Source organism: Oryctolagus cuniculus, chromosome 16, assembly GCF_964237555.1.
Source record: "Oryctolagus cuniculus chromosome 16, mOryCun1.1, whole genome shotgun sequence".
Classification (NCBI taxonomy): Eukaryota; Metazoa; Chordata; class Mammalia; order Lagomorpha; family Leporidae; genus Oryctolagus; species Oryctolagus cuniculus.
The window spans coordinates 64,965,347-64,987,224 of record NC_091447.1 but is presented as its reverse complement, the minus strand read 5'-3'; the positions used below and the strand labels follow the sequence as shown (position 1 = coordinate 64,987,224).

The 21,878-nt window shown below is 60.4% G+C and overlaps 1 protein-coding gene across 3 annotated transcripts in view; it reads left to right on the top strand.

The window, feature by feature from the left end:
- The first annotated feature begins 4,439 nt into the window (after nucleotides 1-4,439).
- MED26 (mediator complex subunit 26) overlaps nucleotides 4,440-21,878 on the top strand; it is a 48,964-nt gene continuing 31,525 nt past the window's right edge. The window contains exon 1 of one of the 3 annotated variants that reach the window (XM_002722094.5): nucleotides 4,440-5,259. In XM_002722094.5, the coding sequence (XP_002722140.1) occupies nucleotides 5,188-5,259 (72 nt within the window). In that variant the 5' untranslated portion in view covers nucleotides 4,440-5,187. Of the gene's footprint in view, nucleotides 5,260-8,768; nucleotides 9,132-21,878 lie in introns of those variants that run through there. The other 2 variants (XM_051835719.2, XM_051835720.2) reach the window with 2 other exon arrangements.

Genomic DNA, 21,878 nt, shown 5'->3' with positions numbered 1-21,878 from the left:
AACTCCAGGCGGGGCGGGGGGTGGAGGGTGGTGTGTGTGGATGGCACCTTTCAGTGCGTGTCGCACGGGGCTGGGGCAAGATGAGGTGGGAGACGCTGAGTTTTCTGAACGAGGAGGCAGGATTCAAACCCCAGCTCTGTGGACAGGCAGATCGGACAGGGCACGGCGCTGACACGGACAGCACGGAGTCCCACTGGGCCCGGAACCCCGGGGGCCTTCCCTCCTCTCTCTCTCCCCACTCCCTATTGAGAGATAACTCAGACACAATTTACCTATTTCTAAAGGGTACAACTCAGTTGTTCTTGGTGTGTTTACAGAGTTGGGCGACCACCACCAGGATAATTCCAGAATCTTTTATGACACCCCCCCCCCCAGCCCCCGGCAGCCACATCTTCCTCCTGGCTGTGGATTTTGCCTGTTCTGGCCGTTTCTGTGATTGGAGTCATGCACCCTGTGGCCTTTCCTGCGTGGCTTCTCTTCTCCAGCGTCACGTTTTTGAGGGTCTCCCCGGCTGGCGCGGGTGTTGGGGCTTGGTGCCTCTTGACGGCCTAGTAATATTCCACCACATGGACCGGTGTTGATCAGTGCAGGTGCTGGTGGCCGTTTGAGCTGTTGGCACTGTGAGGCTATTCTGAACAGTGCTGCTGTTTGCTTTCCGTTTTCTTTCTTTTTTTAAGATTCACTTATTTGAAAGAGGGAGAGGGAGAGAGAGAGAGAAAGGTCTTCCTTCTGGTTTACTCCCCTGCAGATGACCACAACAGCCAGGTCTGGGCCAGGCTGAAGCCAGGAGCCAGGAACTCTGTCCTGGTCTCCCCCGTGGGTGGCAGGGGCCCAAACACTTGGGCCATGTTCCTCTGCTGCCTTCCCAGGCACATTGGCAGGGAGCTGGGTGGGAAGTGAAGCAGCCCGGGGACGCGAACCGGCGCCCACGTGTGTCGCCAACATCGCAAGCCAGCGGCTTGACCCACTGCACCACCCCGCCCAGCAGCCCCCGGGGAGCCGGCTACGTAGAAGTCAGTGCTCCCTAAGGCTCCCCTGCCATGAGACTGAAGCTGGGAGAGCGGCTCCCAGCCGCTTTGGGATTGGGCCTTGGGAGATCAGGCTCTCCCTGGGGATTACCGGGTCGCCTGGTGAGGGCCCTGGATGAGTCCAGAAGAGGAACTCCAGGAAGAAGCGTGAATAGCGCCTGTTAGTCTGCTTGTGTGCGCGCGCGAGCGAGCTACTGTCAATATTTTGGTTTCTTCCTAATTTTTTTCTATTTCCTGTATGCATAAATACATGTATATTTTAATCAAACTAAAATTAATGCATGTATGGTCTGTGTGCCCGATTTTATCACTGACTGTTCACTTGGGAGTGTCTCCCCACGTTCCCTTAAGTCTTTATAAGCCGTGGACACAGGCGCAGCTTCTGTCCCTTCACCCTTATTGATGGACTTCTGAAGTTCATTCGCAGTGGTGGACACCTCGGTGACTTCCTCCCAGCACCCAGGTCAAGGTCTGGGAGACCGTGGCACCCACAAGGCCCTCTGCAGCCCCTCTGCGTCCAGAACCTTCCTGTTAGAGCAGCTCGCCCCGCCCCCTTCTCCCCCGCCCCTCCCCTGTTGCTGGGCACTTAGGTTGCTTCCAGTCTTCTGCTCCTACAAACAGCGCCGCCCCCGATGGCTTCCTAGAGGTGGATTTCTAGAAGCTGGGGGAACACTGGGTCCAGGGCTCCGACCGCATGGGCCGCGCGCGACCTCGCCATCGTCTCCGCCCGGGCTGGCATCATGGCACAGCGTTCCGAACTGGAGCAGTGATCCGAGACCCTGCCGGTGCACCTGCTGAGCAGCAGGCCCCTGGCACCCACATGGGAGACCCAGATGGGAACTCCTGGCTCTTGGCTGGCCCGGCTGTGGCCGTGTTGGCGGCCCTCTAGGGAGGAGACCAGCGGGGATGGCAGACCCACCATTGCAACGGACGAGGGGAATCTTCAAACAGCGCGCGGAAAAACACACGGCGTGGATTTCCGAGGCTTTCTGTACCAGCGCAAGCTTCCCTTCCCATTGCATTTCTCCATGAGCTGTTGGAAGACCCCTGGGCTAACGGGGGGCCCATCCCAGTCCCAGTGTATGGCCTCAAACCTCGTGCTCGGGACAGCAGGCTTCACGCGTGGTGACGTTGGATTTCTCCTGCCTGTCTGCAAAGCCCTCCCCAGAAGCCACAGCCGTTTCTGGGCCGCGCCAAGCCAATTAAAAGTGGCTCCACTTTCAAAGTAAACAGGACTTTACGCAAAGCCAAACAGAACCCTGAAACCCATCTCTGGCTGCTGCTGAGATCACAGATCCGGTTGAATGAGTTCAAACGTGAGAGAGGATTTTTTCTTTAATTCCCAATGGACTTAAATACAGAGCAAAAAAAAAAAAAAAAAGTGTGGGTCAAAGCAGGGTGGTTGATTGCATGCCGTTTGTTTTTCCCATCCCTCGCTGGAGCCCTCGCCTCCCTTAGGAAGGGCGGTCGAAGCCGAGCCAAGCAGCCAGCACCTTCTGCCAGTGCCTTCCTGCCGTTGCTCCCTGCCACCACATGGTGTCGCTGTCGAAGGCCAGTCCTGTGCAGCTGGGGAGCCGCGGCCAGGTTCCTGATTGGTCCCCAGCGGATGTGGCAGGTGGTTCAGGGAACAAGACCCCCTCCCCTCATTGGCAGGCACGGCCGAGGATGCTCTCCTGGGCTCAGAGCCACATCCTGTCTCCCCCCTCCTCTTTTGGGGGGCACTTCCCCAGGAGGTGAAAGGGATCTCTCTGACCATCACTGCAGGAGGATTTATCTTCGGGGGTGGGGCACCTTGCATGACTGACAGGAGCCAGGTGGACCCCGGAATCTACCCTGGACAGGGGGAGGAGCTGCTGGCGTTTGCCAGGACGCCAGGTGAACTGCCTGGCCGATGTCACTGTGGGCACCCTTTTCTGTCACGTGTGGAATAAAACTCTGTAGGTCTGTGTTTACGTGTACCCGCATTTATTTACAGCACTTTCATATCAATGATTGCACACACTCCAGAACTGTGAACACCCATGGTATGCCACACTGTACCTATGGAACTGTTTTATGCATTGACGTGCCTGGGTGCGGGCATGCAGGGCCATGCATTCGATAAGTACTCCTGTGGCCACTGGAGATAGCTTGAACCACTACCTTTGTGGTCATCAGTCATCTACATTTTTCCTTAGTTTTTTTTTTTTTTTTTTAAAGCAGGTAAGTTGAGTAGTCTCCAGAATTTTTTTTTTTTTTGATTATTTAGGATTTATTTGAAAGGCAAAGAGAGAGACAGAGACATCTTCCATCTGCTGGGTCACTCCCCAAATGGCTGCAAAGGCTGGAGCTAAGCCGATCTGAAAGCAGGAGCTTCCTCGGGGTCCCCCAGGTGGGTGCAGGGGCCCAAGCACTTGGCCCATCCTCTGATGCTTTCCCAGGCGCATCAGCAGGGAGCTGGATCAAAGGTGGAGCAGCCGGGACTCAAACACATTCGATGCCTGCGCTGCAGGCGGTGGCTTTAGCTGCTCAGTCACAGCGCCAACCCCCCCAGATCTTTCTTAAAATAACGAGACCCATGCAAAAACCAATCACTTATTTCTATGTAATCCTTGATATTTTTTTCCAAAAAAAAAAAAAAAATGGACATTTGAGTTAGCAATTAAGAGGGAGCAAGATGGGAATATGCCTGGGGAAGGATTTTAATTTTTTTAAACATATTTAGCTTTCTGAGATAAAGAGTATATCCAGACAGGCCAGGTCCCAGCTTGGACGGTGTACACGAAGCACCCCCTATTGCGGAGGTGCAGTGAGCTACATGGCCAGTATCGGCCGTGTGTCTTCTCCAAGCACGACCTAGAACTTTTCACTTGTGGAGACGCGAGCAGCCACAGCCACGTGCAGCAACAGCCGGTTTTTTTTTTTTTTTTTTTGCAAATAAAAGTGCTTCCCAGAAGCATGACAAATGCAAGACTTAGCAGGTGTCGGGCAGAGGTCGCACATGTGGTTCGCATCAGCCGCCTCCCTCCTGTTTTAGATCTGGGGGATCTTCCGGTAACAACGACCCCCCCCCCCAAAAAAAAGTGGTTTCTCCGGAGGCCAGGGCTGATAAGCCGCTCAGCTCGCCTCGCTCCGCCCGGCGTCCCCGGCAGAGCTCCCGGGCCGCGGGGGGAGGGGAGCCCGAGGCCTGACCCCCGTGGCTCCGGGGCTGACCTCCAGGCAAGGGGACGCGCGGCCCCGCGCCTGCCACCTGGAGATGCTGCCCGCGGCGCACCAGCAGGTGCGCGACCCCCGGGGGCCTCTGGCTCAGTCCAGCCGGGGCATCGGCCCCACTTTCGCCGTCCGGAGCCGTGACAGAGCCCCCGACCCCCGTCCCAGCCCCCCACCCACCGCCCACCCATGAGCAGCATGGACCCCCTGGTCCCCTCGCCCCCGGAGAAGCCCTAGTGGAACGGCCGGCGCGGACTCGGAGACCTGGCAGCTCCTGTCGCCCGCGGCCCTGGCCCCCTCGGTCACTGCTCCCCGAGGACCGGGCTGGGCGGGGGAGTCCGCCGGCCTCGCCGCCTCCACAGCCAGGAGACCGCCGCTGAAGAGCCCAGGGGCGCACGGACCCGGCGCCGCGGGCTGGCGTTTCCGCAGGGAGGCCCCGCCCCGGCCCCGCCCACTAGGAGGTGGCCGTTGCCCCGCCCAACTGCCTCCCAACGGCTCCTTTGGCCGGACTGCCCAGCCGGGGGGGCAGGTGCGCCTGCGCGCGCCTGCGCGGACGGACGGGGCGTGGTGCGCCCTCGGCCCCGCCCAGGCCCCCTCGTCTCCGCCCGCCCCCATCTCCCAACCTCCTCAGCGTGGCGCCGACGCTGCGTGCGGCGCGGGTTACCCAGAGTGCTCCGCGCGGGGGCAGCTCACTGGAGTTTGGTTCTCGAGGCGGCGGCGGCAGCGGCGGCGGCGGCGGCGGCGGCGGCGGCTCCGTCGGCTCCTCCTCCTCCTTCGGTGGCGGCGGCGGCCCGGGCCCGAGCCCCGGCTCCGGCTCCCCTCACCGCCGCCCCGCGCGCCCCTCCTCCCCCCGGCGCCGCGGGGAACATGCGGCTCCGCTCCCGGAGGCCGGCGAGTGAGTGACCCCCGTCCCCCGCCTCAGCCCGCCCGCCCGCTGGCCCGGCCGCTCCCCCCCCGCCTCGCCCAGGCAATGACAGCGGCTCCGGCGTCTCCGCAGCAGATCAGGGACCGGCTGCTGCAGGCCATCGACCCCCAGAGCAACGTAAGTAGCCGCCGCGCGAGCCGGGACGGAGGCCGCGTGGGCCCGGGACCCTCCCCCTCCCCGGTACCCCTGGCTGCCGGGGCTCCGGGGGACCCTCCTGGCGCCCACCTCCTCCCGAGGGCCGCTGCCATCCCGGCCTCTCGCCCCCCGGGCCCGGGCCGGGGGCAGGTCGGGCAGCCGGGCGGCGTTCGGTACGTGAGGCCGAGGCTTCCGTGCGGCCTGGGCGGAGGAGCAGGCGGAGGCTGTGGCCGGAGCCTCTCCTCCCTGCGGGCTGCAGCCCTGCGACCCTCGCGGCCGTGGACGGAGCTCACCTGCTTCGCCCTGCCCCCGGGACCGAGACCCTCGGGAAGCCCTCCCGGCAGGGGGGGAGGGGAGCGGGGCAAGCCGTGGAGCAACTGGTGTCCCGGGTCTGACTCCGGGAAGCCGTGCGTCCTGGGTGATCGGGGAGGTCGGCCTCCTGTCCCCTCCCGGCTGGAAGCGCCTCCCTGGCTTGCGAGGGGAGCCCCGGCCCGCTGTGCCCCCTCGCTGGCTGCTCGCGGCGCCTGGGACCGGACCCTGCCTTGGGCCGAGCCCCGCTCGGGGTCGCGGCGGCGGGATCCTGTCTGGGCCCCGTGTCCGTGGCGACCCCCGATGGAGCCGGAGCCGGGCTCTTTCTGGCGGTGGGCCGGGCCGTCCTCTGCCTCCGCCCACCCTTTCCTGGGGGTCTCAGCCTTGGTGGTTTGTGGCCAGGGCCGCGGCTGCTCTCTGCGGCCTGTGTGTGTCTGGCGTGCAGGGCAGGGCTCGCCGCCGACCTGTGTGTCTGGTGTGCAGGGTGCGCTGGCAGCCTAGGGCTCCCTTCTCCCCCGTGACAGGAGCGGGGCCGGAGGAAGATGCGGCGGCGTCCAGGTGCGCAGTGGGACCAGGAAGTGGCCGTGGAGAGCACTTTGGAACGGGCTGGGGCTAGAGGAAAAGTCGTCCTGGTGGCTCCGGCCGGCGTGGGAGCGCTGGCTTCCCCGGTACCGAGCGCGGCCGAGTCCGTCCTTAGCAGGGCGCGCCGCTGTGGGGTCTGGGGAGTGATCCCAGCGACCCGTGTGGTTTCGGTAGGGACGGAGCGGTGCTGATCTCGACAGGGCCGGGGTTGCCCTGTCATAAGTACTTCTCTTGTCCCTGGGCTTGAGGTGGACTCGATGGCGATTGTCACAAATGTCGCATACCGTTGTGCCATGCCTTCGGGGGTGGAGCAGGCACACGCTGTGGAAAACCTTCTAGAACGTCCTCTCTGCGGGGACTGGCCGGCGCAGCTCCAGGACCCGGCACAAGAGGGTAAAGCTGGGGACGTGGGCGTCTGCGCTGGCGTCGGAGTGCATTCCACTCCGTGGGAGTGCCACGCGCCGCGAGGGCGCTGCGATGCTCGCGCCAGTGCTGTGGGCTCAGGGCGCGCGCTGTTGGCTCGCTGGGGCTGTGACCTGGGGCTCCTCTGGGAGGACTGGGGCAGGAGGAGGGCAGGGAGGTGTGCGTGCCGACCTGGAGGGATTCCCGTGACAGGTGCGTGGCGGGTGGAGCCCTCCTAACACGCCAAGGGCCTGGGATGCAGCTGGGAGGTGGTCTGTGATGGCGAGCGCCGCGGATCACACCTTGCCGGGGTGGCCGCCAGTGAGCGCAGTGCCTCGCCGAGGGCTGGGCGTGGGCCCAGGTAAGAAGAGGGCAGCTCCGGCTCAGGCGCTGCTGCCCCCTGCACACACGCGCGCACACACACACACACACACACACACCCTATCCTCTGCCTGCCCCGTCGTGAACTCCACTACTGGATCGTTGGTTGACACATATATTTAAGGTGCTCATGGGAAAAAAAAAAAAACGGGGACAGTGTTGGAGAGCCAAGACTAAAATTAAACCTCTTCTGAGAGAAGCGACAGAGAGTTGTGTCCTGGAATGCCTACCTTCGTGGGCACGCGACTGGTGAGCAGACAGCTGCCCCGCTAGCCACGAGTACCTGGAGAGCTGGGGACGCGGCCATGTAGCGCTGAGTGCCATCTCCCGGAGACGCAGGCCCTGTCGCTGCTCCCCAAGGACTTGGGCCGGCCCATGTGCGCTCCTCAGCAGGCAACTGGCTGTGGGTCAGTGCCGAGACAGCGTGGCCTCGCCTCCCTGGGGCTGTTCCGATTCTTGTCACCCCCTCTCAGAGCGTACTTCCTAGGTGCCGGGGCTGCTGACCAAGCCCTAGGACCCCGTCAGACCTGTGGTCTGGGGGCCGTATCGGAGCCTCCTTCTCTCACAAAGCACCCTGTGGTCTCTGCACGCCCCGAAGTTGGGTCGTGGGGTACCCTGAGGCCGACCTTCGTGTCCTGAGGGGCTTGTGGGTAGCTGAGAACATGCTCTGTGGAAGTGTGAGGACTCTGGGTGCCAGCACCCCTGGTGGGCGCCGATTCCTGTCTCCGCTGCTCCACTTCCGATCCGGCTCCCTGCCAATGGCCTGGGAGAGCAGCCGAAGCTGGCCCAAGTGTCCAGGCTCCTACCGTCCGCATGGGAGGCTGGGATGGAGCTCCTGGCTTTGGTCTGGCCCAGCCCTGGCCTTTGTGGCCATCTGGGGAGTGACCCAGCAGAGGGAAGGTCTGTCTCTTTCTGTAACTCTTTCAAATAAAATCAATATTAAAATTTTAATATTAAATAATTTTTAAAATTATGGTTATCAAACTTGGCTTTTAGAGAAACAGTCTGACAGGGACGCTGGAGGGCAGATAATATCTCGATGAAAATCAAAATCACACGACAGAGCAGGGCTTGTTTTTTGTTTTTAATAAATTTTTGTTTGAAAGGGAAAATGACAGGAAGAGAGAAGGAGAGACAGAGAGAGGGCAAGAGAGAGATCTTCATCCACCGGATCACTCCCCAAATGTCCGCAGCAGCCGGGGCTGGGCCATGCCAAAGCCAGGAGCCCGGAGCTGCGTCCGGGTCTCCCCCGTGGGTGTCAAGCTCAAGCACTTGGGCCATCTTCTGCTGCCTCCCAAGTGCACTAGCAGAGAGCTGATCAGAAGGGGAGCAGCTGGCCTCGAACCAGCACTCTGATGCGGGGTGCCAGCCTCGTAAGCAGTACCGCCAGCTGTTGTGCCACAGCACTGGCCCACGCGGGGCTGGTTATGTGCAGGTCAGGGGGGAGTGGACGCAGGAGGCCCTGGGGAGAAGGGAGGTGAGAGCTGGCTGTGGACATCCATGTCGATGCCTCCCAGCGGTCAGGCTCTGGAGAAGGAGACCACCTCCGGAGCTCCGTCTTCCCCCCAGTTCACAGACTTCGGGGTCCCCGCGGAGATGAGCAGGGGGCTGTGCAGAGAACCCGGGAAGTCTCGTTTTCCCACCTGGGAACGCGAAGGCTGTGCTACTGCATTTCTTCCCTGACCTGCGGGTTCCTCGGCGGGATCGGGAGCTGGTGTGCATGACCCCACGCGCCTTCTAGATCCACTCCGGGTTCTGGAAGGGACTTACAGAGGCTATCGTGGATTGTGGCAGGAAGCCGAACATCCGTGCAATCGCATCGCCTGAAGTTTCTCAAGTAGCTGAATTCTAAATTCTAATTCGGAAGCTTCGTTTGTGTGCTGCCCTAACACCATTCTGCTTTTACCCAGCAACCCTGTGGTGGGAGGTGGGGGTGAAGCCAGCCCCGCTCTGCAGGTGCAGAAGCCGCCGGCGAGGCAGTGGTAGGCGCTCCTGGAGAGGACGAGAGGGTTACTCAGAGGTCCTGCGGGACCGTGCCCCTGGCTCTCAACACGGCCACGTGCTCCTGAAAGACAGCTTCAGCAGGGGCACGAGGGGCAGTGATTTAAGCTGGTAAGAAAAGACTTGGGGAGCCTCTTGTCCAGGCAGAGTCCCCAGTACTGGATCTAACAGGTGACGAGGTGAGATGGCGTGCCCTGTCAACATCTCAGGAGCTCTGTCGTGGGCAGAGTCTTCGACTGGGCCACAGGGTGGCAGCTGCCAGCCCATAGGGAACTTTCTGTGTCTTTGTTTTCTCTCTCTCTCTCTCTTTTTTTTTTTTTTTTTTTTGCTTCAAGATGCCAGCACTTTGGTTATTAACTTAAAGCACTGCTCTCGCCGAGAGGAGTCGTGTAAATTGGGAGATGGAAGGTTTGACCCTGTCGCCAGTGTGGTGGAGGACAGGATAGCTAAGCTGTGGCACTGCCTGCCCCCGCCAGCGGCCCGGGTCCACAGACCGTCCTCCCTTTGCTGTCTGTGCTGTGGCATTGATGGCTGCGGGAGTCAGGGAGGGAGGCCGCGGCAGTCCTTGTTCGTCACCCTGCCCCCTCCTCCCGGGGTCTGCTGTGCTGGGTGCAGGTGGGGTGGCGCCGTGGTCGCCTCCATTCCTGAGCTCGCGACACAGCCGCATGGGGTAGGACAGGCCTCTCACCATGCCAGGCTCAGGGTTAGGGGGACAGGTGGCTGCGCTTGCCTGTGCCTCCATTCTGAGTGTGGCGCGAGCGACCGCAGGAGCTGCAGGGTGGCCGCAGCCGGCCTCCAGGTGACTGCAGCCCCCGTGGCCAGATCTCCCGCCCACTCCCCATGTCCTTCGGGAAGCTGGGTGCTGTGTCTATCGGGGGAGCTTGTGCATTTTATTCCTGGGGCCGGGCTGTCCTGAGGCTGCCCGGCTCTTGGGGGCCCAGGAGCCAGCCGTCCAAGTGGGGGACAGTCTGAGGTTCTGCACGTGGCGGTGGAGGTGGTGTGTGTTCAGTGTGGCCTTGCCAGCGCCATGCCTGGGGCGCCCTGCTCTCAGGGCATCGGGGCACAGGTCCCCAGCACAGACGACCTCCCGGGGTGTGTGCGCTGTGTTCACGCGTGCCCGCAGAGTGGGTGGGGCCAGGGGAGGTGCGTCTCCATCACCAGCTGCTCGTAGGCAGAGGGCAATGCTGAGAGGCACGGGTGAGCGCCTGTGATGCTGGATGTGGAGGGTGCAGACTGAAGATGCCCAGCCCTGGGCCCCTTGTAGGGAGGGGCAGACGCCTCGTGTGCCCTAGACCGCCTGGCTGGGCGGGGGTAGGCTGGGGTGGGGTGGATGGCCTGCTGGATCTGCGGTCAGGGTGAGCTGACAGGCTGCAGCTCCCAGGTCCCAGTGGGCCGGCTGTCCCCGTGTCTCTCTAAAGACAGTTCAGGATGCTTACAAGAGCGCGGCTCCGTGGTCTGCATGTGCAGAATGAGGTTTTGCAGTCAGGGGTGGGCAGTCCTTGGCGTGTCCCTGCAAGAGGACAGCGAGCTGGAGGGAGCAGTGGCAGATCACTGAGCAGTTCACCCTCTCGGCCATGGGACACCGTGTGCAGATGCCGGGCTCTGTGCGGGGTCCCGGGGTGGTGGCACGGGAGGCGCCGTCGCGGCCTCTCGGTTAGGGAGGATGTGTGTGGCTTTCAAGGGCCAGCCTCGGGAGGAAGGTGGAGTTCCTGGGGGGGAGCTCTGGACACCTGTGAGGCGCAGGACAGCCCAGGGCCCCTGGGGCAGGGCTGGTGGCCCAGGAACAGGCCCCGCTTGGTGAGATTCTGTTTGGGAGGTCTGCACTCGCTCCGGGGACACCCCCCAGGACTGCCAGGTGGGCGGGACTAACAGCCTCTGACTGCGTTCCTGAACTCACCCATTGGAGGAACGGGAGTCTTGAAACCCCAGGGAGCACATCATTCAGCTGTCCCTGCCTTCTGGACTGGGCGTGGTGTCCTGTGTGCCCTCGGGTCTCTGCGTGGGGCAGCCGAGGCTGCGGGGTGAGCAGCGGCCTCCTCAGGAACACCTGCTCTGTGGCCCGGGTAAGGACACCGCTAACGTGTTTGGACTGCTCCCAGAGGTCGGTGGGCGAGCCCGAGTCCCATGCTGGGCGGCCCTGAAGCCTGTGGGTGGGCCTGATGACCACCGACTCCCTCTTCCCGCAGAGGCAGTGCCCTGCTTGAAAGCAAAGTCACACTGCGTCCTGAAGTCGAGCCTTGGGAACACGAGGTGGTTTTGAATGCTAGGGTTTGCGTCGCTGTGTCCTGCCTGGTCCCTGCAGCCTTTCCCCTTCACGGCTCTCCGGCCTGACAGCCCCCGGTGTTTCTGACTGGGAAGCCCGTTTCTTATGGGAGCTCTCAGGGACCTGCACGTGCCCACAGGTGTGCTGAGGAGCTGTTGAGAAAACTCAAGGAGACAGGCTGCTCCTGATGCAGTCGTTCTTCAGAATGAAGTTTGAGTTTCTCGTCAGTGCGTGCGTGTGACACCGAGGAGTTGGCGTTTGGCCTCTGGTTGGGCACCCCCATCATCCCAGGTGGTGTCCCTCAGAAACTGTTGAGCATTTCTTTCCTTGCTTCTTTCTTTGCCCCCCCCCCCTTTCTTTCTTTCTTAAAAGATGTATTTATTTGTTTGAGAGGCAGTTACAGGAGAGACAGAGAGGTCTTCCACCTGCTGGTTCACTCTCCAAATGGCCACAACAGCCAGAGCTGGGCCAATCTGAAGCCAGGAGCCAGAAGCTTCCTCCGGGTCTCCCACGTGGGTGCAGGGACCCCAGGACTTGGGCCATCCTCCACTGCTTTCCAAGGCCATGAGCAGGGAGCTGGATTGGAAGTGGAGCAGCCAGGATTCGAACTGGCGCCCATATGGGATGCTGGTGCCGCAGGTGGAGGCTTAACATGCTACACCCCAGCACTGGCTCCCCTGTTTGACTTTCAAGGCCTTTATTCCTGTGGCATTTTCCACGAGACTGAGGCTCCTGGCTAGTTGCTCCCTGGGTATCTGGAACGCCACAGCCTGTGGGTGCCCCAGTGCGAGGTGATCTTGCTGCGAGAGGGCTGGGGCGGAACTGGCTGTCAGCCCTCACCGAGGCACTGGCAGTGTCTAGCACTTCCTGTGTATCCAAAACACGCCTCTCCTGGACAGCCCGCCGGGGAGGCAGGTCCTAGTGAGGAAACTGAGGCTTGGCAGCCACTCGGCCGGAGGCTGCAAGGGAACGGGCTGAGACTGGAACTCGCCCACCTGCTGGAGGGTGCAGGCCTGGGTCCGGATCCCACACCCACCTGCTTCTTGGGGACAGCAAGTGCTTGGGGCCAGGCCAGGAGTAGTTCAGGTTTCAGAGGGTATTTTTTTTTTTTTATTTTAGAATGTTTGCATAGATTTTACCAGTTGAGCATCCCTAACCCCAAAATCTGCAATCCAAAACTTTTTGAGCACAGAGGGGACACTTGGAAAGGTTTGGATTTCAGGTTTTTGTGTTAGGGAAACTTGGAAGTCTCTGTACTTTCTCTAGAAGTGGCTGAGGAGGAGGTGTTTGTTCCTTAGCTGGCAAGTTTTTTAAAGATTTATTTATTTATTTGAAAGAGTTACAGACAGAGGGAGGGAGAGACAGAGAGGTCTTCCATTTGCTGGTTCACTCTCCAGATGGCCGCAACGGCCAGGGCTGAGCCAGGCCGAAGCCTGGAGCCAGGAGCTTCATCTGAGATTCCCCTGTGGGTGCAGGGGCCTGAACACTTGAGCCATCTTCCACTGCTTTCCCAGGCCATGAGCAGGGAGCTGGATCGGACGTGGAGCAGCCAGGACTCAAACCGGCGCCCACATGGGATGCTGGTGCCCAGACGATGGCTGACCCACTGCAGCACAATGGCGGCTCTGAGCTGCTGTTTTGTACCGTGACAAAGGCGGTGCTTGATCTTAGACCCCCGCCTGACCCAGGTACCTGGGGACAATACTCAAACGCCAGATCCTTCAGCCCTTGGTCAAGTGACAAAAATAAGACATTTCTTGAACTTCCATTTGCTGTGGCCAACAAAATGGAGTGCTGCTGTCTTCAGGGCACCCCCGTGGTGGGTCAGCCTCATGGCTGCTGTGGGGGCCCTGGTCACTCAGCTGTGTGCTGGGGAAGTTTTGTTCCCGGGGGCTGTCTGTGACTGGTCCTGACTCTGGTGAGGGCTCCGTGTCGCCAGGTTTCTGGGCAGGTTGAGCCATGCCGAGAGCCCAGTGGGCAGTGCTGCGGCTCTCCTCCCAGCCCTGGCGGCCCCACTGCCCTGTGAGTGTCCTGGGCGTGGGCAGCGCACGCGCACTCTTCTCCATCGCCTTCCCACACCTCTGACCACGCGAGGCTCTCTGAGCAGCCTTTGCACACAGTGGCGGCTGGGTTCTTCTCGCCCCTCTCTCTGGCTTGTTTTGGCTCCTCCCCACCCATCAGCAGGTCCCTGGCCCAGCTAAGGTTGGGGTGGCCACATCCTCTTTCCCCAAGGTGACCTGGCCATCACCATGGTAGCCAGCAGCCCTCCTGGAAGCTGGTGTGGTGGACACTGTCCAGCTTAATTCACCCCCTCCCTGCATGTCGCCGGGGCCCGCGTGTGGCTGTTTCGGATGAGAGCTATTGGGTTCACGGCCTTCCTGCAGCCGGCTGCAACAGCACCTGGCTTCACTTCCTCTCCCTGCTCCTGACCTGTCCAGTGCCGTGCTGGGGTGGGAGCGTGCGTGTAGAGGGGCTGCTTGCCACCGAGCAGCCTGACGCGTGGCTGCCGTCAGCCCTGTGTTCTCTCTCGGCTCTGCCGTTGGTTGTGTTGCGCACACTGTGGGCGCTGGTGTGGCGCTCGTCGCCTGTCGTCCTGACTCCTTCCAGAGGCGAGTGTCTCCTGGTGCCGTCTCTGGACTTCCCCTGGGTTAGCAGTCTGGGTTGCATGGTTCACCCCACGTGTGGGCAAGGTCTGAGTTCTATACAAGCAGGCCCAGAATAGAAGGGGCTGCCCCGGGGGACAGCACAGTCCCGCTCCTGGGAGAAGGAGCCCTGGGGGTGCCTGCTCAGTCCCAGGCTGGGGGGAAGTGGGCGCTCGCGCTGGGCCCGGGAGCTGCATCCAGAAGGCAAAATGGGAGTCCCGGAAGTGGCCGGTCCAGAGCAGACGGCGGGTACTTTGGGGGTGTGAGGTCACAGCGTGGCGTTGGGGTTCCTCCTGGGGCTGAGCTGTAGACTCCGGATTTGCCTGTAGTCACCCTTGGGTGCCTCCCTGCCTGTCACACTGTCTCAGAGCAGCTGCTGGCGGGCTTGCAGCTCCACTCGTCCTGAGCTGAGGAGAGGGTCGCACCCGCCCATCCAGGTAGCCCAAAGCCAGAGGGGTGACCCAGGCAGGAGCCACAGCCTCTCTGGGCTGAGAGCGCCTGGAAGGGTCTGATTGTCCCGCCCATTTCCTCTGTCAGCCCCGCCCCCTCACTAACATGGGGAACCGGAAGCAGGTACCTGCACTTCCGGGCCTGGTTTCTTCCTCTTAGGGTAACTGAGGGGTGAGGTCAGATGCTCTTTCTTTCTGTGTCTCCATTTTCCCCTCCTTGCACACCTGAAAGTGACGTCTGCTCCCCCTTTGGCTGGCGGCGTGACAGTGACAGCCGCGGGCCACGTGTTAGCAGCGAGGCTCGTCTCGGGAGGTCCGTGGACGGGCCTGCCGCTCAGCGTCCTGTGGGCTGTGGGAGCTTCTCAGGCATCGACGCTGGAGCGCTGCGGGGGGCGGGAGCCTCACCTCCGTGCGTGTGCGTGTGCGTGTGTGTGTGTGTGCCTGTTTCCCTCTGATCGCTGAGCGCAGCGTGGTGTGTGGGATCGGAGTTGGAGGGAAGCTGCTGTGCTTTCTGTCCTTGGCAGCGTGTGTGTGACGGCGAGGCCAGCCCCCCACTTCCGCCGCGGAAGGCCAGGCTGGGTTGACAGAAACTCCTGGAGCAGCCCCTTGGCTCGGTGTGACGGGAGGCGGGGGAGCCTGTAGGAAGGGGCAGTGCCCGCAGGAACTGGAGAAGTTTCCAGAAGCAGAAACAGTGGGTGCCCTGGGGGCGCATGGCCGCTTTGCTTGGCCCCTTGCGGGGGCGGAGGGGAAGCAGTGGTGGGCAGGCAGTGCTCCGTGGGCCGTTTGTTTTTGGCGTGGCACAGAACTTGAGCATCCTCTCTGAACACACCGCCAGCCTGGGAGGGGTTGGGGGCGTGTCCTGGCGGTGGGCACGCCCAGCCCTGAGAGTGGTGCTGAGAGCTGGTAGGTGTGGTTTTCCGTCTGCTCAGGCAGCAGACTGTCCCCCTAATTGGGGACTAGGCAGTGGCATCATCTGGCTTGTAGCATGAGCCATCCCTGGGCACATGGATGCCTGTGTGTGGCTGCAGGTTGTCTTCCTGGCTCCCAGGCCGGTGCCACGTGCACGCTCAGTCTCTTGTGGAGCGGTGGCCGCCGCGTGGCCCTCCTGTACCCCGCTGTGTTGGCCTTCCGTTCTGTCCACACCACACACCCTTTCAGTGGTGCCTGCTCCCCCGAGCGGCTCAGCCTCGCCCAGCATTGCTTGGAGTTCCTGTCTGGCATCTGTGCCACCTTGCCTGCCACTCACACCTGGCTCTCGAGGCCTCCCGCTTCGGAGTCCGCACGCCGCCTCACTCCTGCTGCGGCACGCTGGGTGTGGTGCCAAGGGCCTCTGCCCTGTGGGTCACCTTTGAGCAGCTCAGGTCCCTTTCTGCAAGCCAGATCTCGGCGGGGGGGGGGAGGGGGGGCTGGTGCAGCTCTTCCCTGGCTCTGCCTTCTCCGTGTCGGCCTCCGTGCACGCCCCAAAGCCCAGAGGGGGCTGTTTCACTTCCCCTGCTGGAGAAGGTAGCGGCTCCCCAGGTGGCAGGCTCGGGCAGAGCCCAGTGGAGCCTTGCTCCGCCGGGCGTCCTGCAGCCTTGGCAAGGGTTGGTCTGCAGCCCGTTTTCTCAGGAGGACGGGAGAGCGCTGCCGGGGGAGGCTGCTGAGTGGGACGTGGCCCTGTGCTGCAGGCGCCCGGGGGCTGGCGGGAGTGGCACTACTGATGCATAAGGTTGGTGGAGGGCAGCCATCCTGGTTTCCTGAGTGCTGTCTCTCCCTCCCTCCCTCCCTGCCTCCCTCCCTCCGGTCTTTGCCGTTGGATGGGGAGTAACTCAGGACCGGCCAATCATGGAGCTGCCTGCATCCTCAGGGTACCAGAGCTGCGCTGGGGTAGGTGAGGGAGACCTGAGCCAGCGGCTGCTGGGGTCTGCTGCCCGGAGACGGCCAGCCTCCAGGTCCCCAGCCCTGCGGTCCAAGGGAGCCCTGCCCTGAACTTTGAGCTCGGTGAGCCTGCGACGTCCTCTGCAGCTAAGCGCATCTGAGCTGGCTCTGCTGCTGCTTGTAACCAAGAGTCTGAGCAGGATCGTCCACACACCTCGTGCCCCGGGCTGTGACTCCCTTCCTGCTCATCAGTCAGCTCCCCTGCAACCAGCGCCTTCCCACCTGCCTGTCTGGGCTCCTCCCCCAGTACTGCCAGTGCCCCGTGCCTTGGGAGACTGTCCCTGGGCTCCGGTCCTGTCTCGTGGGGCACCCCCATTACCCCATCTGCCATGCCTGTCGTTGCCCGCCCCGGCCCCTGGAAGGCAGGAGTCACCTGGTTCTTCCCTTGCTGGTGTGGCGAGAGCCCATTCATTCTGTCGGGCCCGGAAGCGATCGATAATGGATGCAAACTACGGCCAACAGCAGTGCCTAACCTGGGAGGACTGAGTGGAGCGTGGCCCCGGGCAGGGGCTGGGGGAGCTGGCTGCTTGGCCCTCGCAGACTTCAGCCCTCTGGGACCTCGGGTGCTGCCTGGGATCTCCTGGGGGTGGCATCCGCTCCCCTCTGGTGTTGTGGGGAAGCCCTCGGGGCAGCTCCGAGGCGTCGGGTCCGATTCTGTTGTTTCTGCCTGGGTGACCCTGAAGAGAATCATGTCATCCGAGCCTCCGTCCCCTCTGTGACATGGGCCTGGAGGTACCGCACCTGGTGGTGTCCTATGGCGCCTGAGGCATGTTGGGTGCCCGGCAGAGTACTAGCCTCCCTGTAGTCATCCTGGTCCCGTTGCCGTGGCAGCATGTGAGGGAGGCTCTGGGGGGCTGTCCTCACCCAGGCTCAGTGCACCAGGGCAGGATGGAGCTGTGTGGCCAAGGCCAGAGGCCTGGGTGTTTGGAATTCTAGGCAGCAACCTACGGAACAGACCAAGTGCTGAGCATCCTGCAGTGTGAGTTTTGTGTGTGTGTGTGTGTGTGTGTTTTAAGACTTATTTTATTTATTTGAAAGAGTTACAGAGAGAGGTAGAGACAGAGAGGTCTTCCACCTGCTGGTTCACTCCCCAGATGGCTGCAACAGCTGGAGCTGAGCCAATCGGAAGCCAGGAGCCACGAGCTTCCTCTCAGTCTCCCACGCGAGTGCAGGGGCCCAAGTACTTGGGCCATCCTCCACTGCTTTCCCTGGCCATAGCAGAGAGCTGGGTTGGAAGTAGTGCAGCTGGGACTCAAACCGGCACCCATATGGGATGCTGGCGCTTCAGGCCAGGGCTTTAATCCACTGCGCCACAGCGCCGGCCCCCAGTGTATCTTTATTAGGGCTATTTTTTTGTGGGGACTGCATCTTTGGCCATACAGAAACATGCAGACAACCACCTTTATCCTTACTGTTTGCTTGCTCTGTCTGAAGAATTATCCCATTTCACAGATGAGGAGACTGAGGCCTAGCGAGGTTCAGTAGCTGGCCGCTGGCAGCTGTGGGCTATAAGCCTAACTCTGTCTACCTAAGATCCTTTCTTTTGTTGGGAGTAACGCGTCTGGCTACTGTAGAGGAGGGGGTGCCACCTGAACGGGACAGTGGCCATCCAGGGCTGGGGCCACCTGTGTTTTGTGTTGAGCTGTGGACTCCGCTGTCTTGTTGTACCTGGGAACTAGGGGAGGAGGTGTGTCTGGGCTGGCATGGGGATGCAGGGGGTCTCCTGTGCCCTCCCCAGCCAGATGTGGTTTACCCAGGGTCTCTGGAGCCCCGGAGCTACGCCGGCTCCAGCCCATGAGGTCTTTCTTGTGGAGAACAAAGAAAGAGAAGTACTGAACATGTGAGAGTGTTCAAGACGGGCCTGGGTTCACATCTCTGCCGCTCTGAGTGTTGGACAGGTGTGTCACTTAGCACTGGCGTGCGCTTGCTCACGCGTGGGCAGCGAGCACAGCCTGTGGCTCCCTGCAGGTGAGCGGCGCCCGGGGGAAGCTGCTGGCGTCCTCGGAGCCCCCTCCCCACTTCTCAGGGCCGGGGACGCTACTCCCTTGCCTGAGTTTGTGGATATTTAGCTTGGGTTTTCACAGATGCTATTCTTTCTCAAATATAGTCTTTCCTTTAGTGTCAGCAATGAGCAGTTACAGAACAACATTGCATAATTTTACACATTGCTAAACGTTCCCTCGAGGGAAAACAGGAAGAAATTGATTGTAGAACAGAATCCCAGACTCGAGGAAGGAAGGCGGGCTCCGGAGGAGGTTCTGAGGTTGGAGTCGCAGCCAGGTTTAAACCCGGCCTGGGCTCTTCCAGACCCCTGTGTGCTGCAGCTGCAGCTGGAGTGATGAACACAGAGCGTGTGCGAAGACTGCTCCTGGAGCCGGGTCCTTCCCGCCTGGGGAACGCTCTCTGCATTTGCGGAGATCTCCATGACTTCAGACCTCGCTGTGCAGAGAAATGCCGATGTAACTAAGGCTGCGCAGGAGACGGCTGTGCTCAGACGTGTGGGAAGAGTGGGAAGAGTGGCGGTGGCAGGTCATGAAGCCTGGCCACCCGGCCGGCCAGTTGCTATTTTATGTCTCCCGGCCCAAGTCCCGCTCCACCCCTCACCCCAGGTCGCCCTGCTGGCCGCAGCCGTGAGCTCCCGCACTCCTGTCACCCTTTGGAAACTATTTATGTAGCAAGAGCATGGGCATGTTTTCATCCTTTGACCCAGTAATTTCACTCCTGGAAATTGATTTACAGATGCATGACGATTTTCAGTAAAAATGTTAATGGGTGGATTGGTGCAATAATCACTGTTCACCGTATTAATTAGGTGGCATGAGAGAAGCTCCAGGAATTGGCGTGTCCCAAGGCAGGTGCCCTGCGTGGGGGAGGGGTGGCAGTGGGAAGGACATGGGGATGGCCACAGGAACTTGAACTTGGAGTAAAACGGGGAGGGCTTGTGTTGGTTGGGGCAGTGGAAACGTTTGATTTTGGTTTATTTTCCCCTACATGCCATTATCTTTTCAATTAAATCATTAAAGTAAAAGTAGTAGTAGACTGCTTTAGCCTGAAGAGCACTCGAACCACGGCGAGCGGTCGGCTGTGAAGTGGCTCCCAGCCTCCGGTCCGCGGCTGTTGGGGAGGGTAAGTGCTCCCCGCCTACGTGTCCGGAGGCTCAGAGCAGGGGCGGGTGGCACTTAGGTCGGCCAGCCAGGTGTGTCCCTGTCCTTAGAGGCCTGGGGAGGACGGCCATGGACTCCTGGGCTCTCCCTGTTGCAGTCTGCAGAGCCAGCCTCGGGCATTGCCCCTGCTGCCTGCCTCAGTCGCCCTGCCCACCCGCGAGCCCCAGCAGCTGTGCCGCCCTGGCGCAGGTCTCCATCCCCCTCTCTCTTCCGTCTCCCGCCTGCCCTCGCCACCTGATAGCCAGATGCCCGCACTCTGTCCCTTCACATCCTTCCGTGGTTTCCAGCTCCCTTAGAATGCACGCCACCATCAGCAGATGCCACAGCACTTGCTCTTTCCTGTCCCCTCAGCGTGGGCTCCTCTCCCTGTCTGATGGTGGTTGCACTCTTACAGGCCTCCCTGGCCCCTCGCTGGTGTCGCAACCCACTGGGTCGGCTGGAAGTGGGGCTGGGAGGGACACGTACATGTTATGTTCCTTCAATATGAATGCCAAGAAAAGTAGATTGCAAGGCACCAGAGAATATGTTCAATACTGAGCTGGCAGGGTGCCCGCGCTGCAGTGTAGTGGGTAAAGCTGCCACCTGCAGTGCCGGCATCCCATATGGGTGCTGGTTTGAGCCCTGGCTGCTCCACTTCCCATCCAGCTCTCAGCTATGGCAAGGAAAGCAGTGAAGAATGGCCCAAGAGCTTGGGCCTCTACACCCATAATGGAGACCTAGAAGAAGCTCCTGGCATCAGATTGACCCAGCTCCAGCCCTTGCAGCTGTTTGAGGAGTGAACCAGCGGATGGAAGACCTCTCTCTCTCTCTCTGCCTCTCTGTAACTGTGCCTTTCAAATAAATAAGAAAATCTTAAAATAGTGAACTGGCATTAAAGTTACTGAAATAACTTTTAAAAAAAGATTTATATTATTTATTTGAAAGGCACAGTTACAGAGAGAGGTAGAGACAGAGAGAGGTCTTCTATCCGCTGGTTCACTCCTAAATTAGCCACAACAGCTGGAGCTGCACCAATCCGAAGCCAGAAGCCAGGGGCTTCCTCCGGGTCTCCCATGTGAGTGCAGGGGCCCAAACGTTCCCAGGCCATAGCCGAGAACTGGATCGGAAGAGGAGCAGCCAGGACTTGAACCGGCGCCCGTATGGGAAGCCAGCGCTTCAGGCCAGGACTTTAACCCACTGCGCCACAGTGCGGGCCCCTGAAATAACTTTTAGAAAACAGAGCACCTGGGGCCGGCGCTGAGGCATAGAGGTTAAAGCCGCTGCCTGCAGTGCTGGAATTCCATATGGGCGCTGGTTTGAGTCCCAGCTGCTCCACTTCCTATCCAGCTCTCTGCTGTGGCCTGGGAAAGCAGTAGAAGATGGCCCAAGTCCTTGGGCCCCTGCAACCACATGGGAGACCCAGAGAAAGCTCCTGGTTCCTGGCTTTGGATTGGTGCAGCTCCGGCCCTTGTGGCCACTTGGGGAGTGAACCAGCGGATGAAAGACTTCTCTCTCTGACTCTCCTCCTTCTCTCTCTAACTCTGACTTTCAAATAAAAATAAATCTTAGAAAAGAAAAGAAAGCAGAGCACTTGCCCGTGAACATTCCTCTTGCGTGTTTGCCTGCCTGCGAGGTAGCTTGATTTGTGTTGTTTCTGTTTTGCTTGACTTGGATAATCACTGTGGAAGAATTTGTTTGCAAGAGGCAACGATAATACCTACAAGCCCTTTTTTTTTAAACACTCAAAAATGTGTAAGTTGGCATATCCAAAGAATCTTAATTCTTCCCTCCTTTCATGTATATATAATGTTGAAATATGGTAATGCAAATTGATTTTAGTTTCATTCAAACTTTATTTCAAGCACTTCAGAATAACGAGGCTTTAATTTACATAATGCTCCTGCTTGGTACAGCAACAGTGCATTGCTAAATATTCAACTACCGGCTCTGCGAGGGAAGGGGGAAAGAAAGCGTGCAAGTCAGTGCACACGCAGAGGTGTGTAACTTCTGATAAATCCCGGCAGGTAACACCCGCACGGTGCTCTCCCCAGCGGCTTCCGTTGAGCCTCCGGGAGCGCTCTTGCAGCCACTTGGGAGTGTGGTTCTGAGGGCACCGGCCGTTGATACATCTGTTTATCGTAGTGAGTCAAGTGGTGTCTGTGCTGAACTGGAGGGTGGTTTTCAAATGCTGAGAGGATATTTCCTCGCTTGCTCGCGCGGTCCCCAAGGCAGCAGCGTCAGGGATGACAGACTCTCTAAACAGAATGGCACTGGGCGCCAGCGCTGTGGTGGAGCGGGTCAATGCTGCCTGCAGCGCCGGCCAGCATCCACGTGGGCGTCAGTTCCAGTCCTGGCTGCTCCACTTCCGAACCACCTCCCTGCGAATGCTCCTAGGGGGAGGGGCAGCAGAAGATGGCCTGAGTACTTGGGCCGCTGCCACCCATGTGGGAGACCTGGAAGAAGCTCCTGGCTCCCAACTTCAGCCTGGCCCAGCCCCGGCTGTTATGGCCAT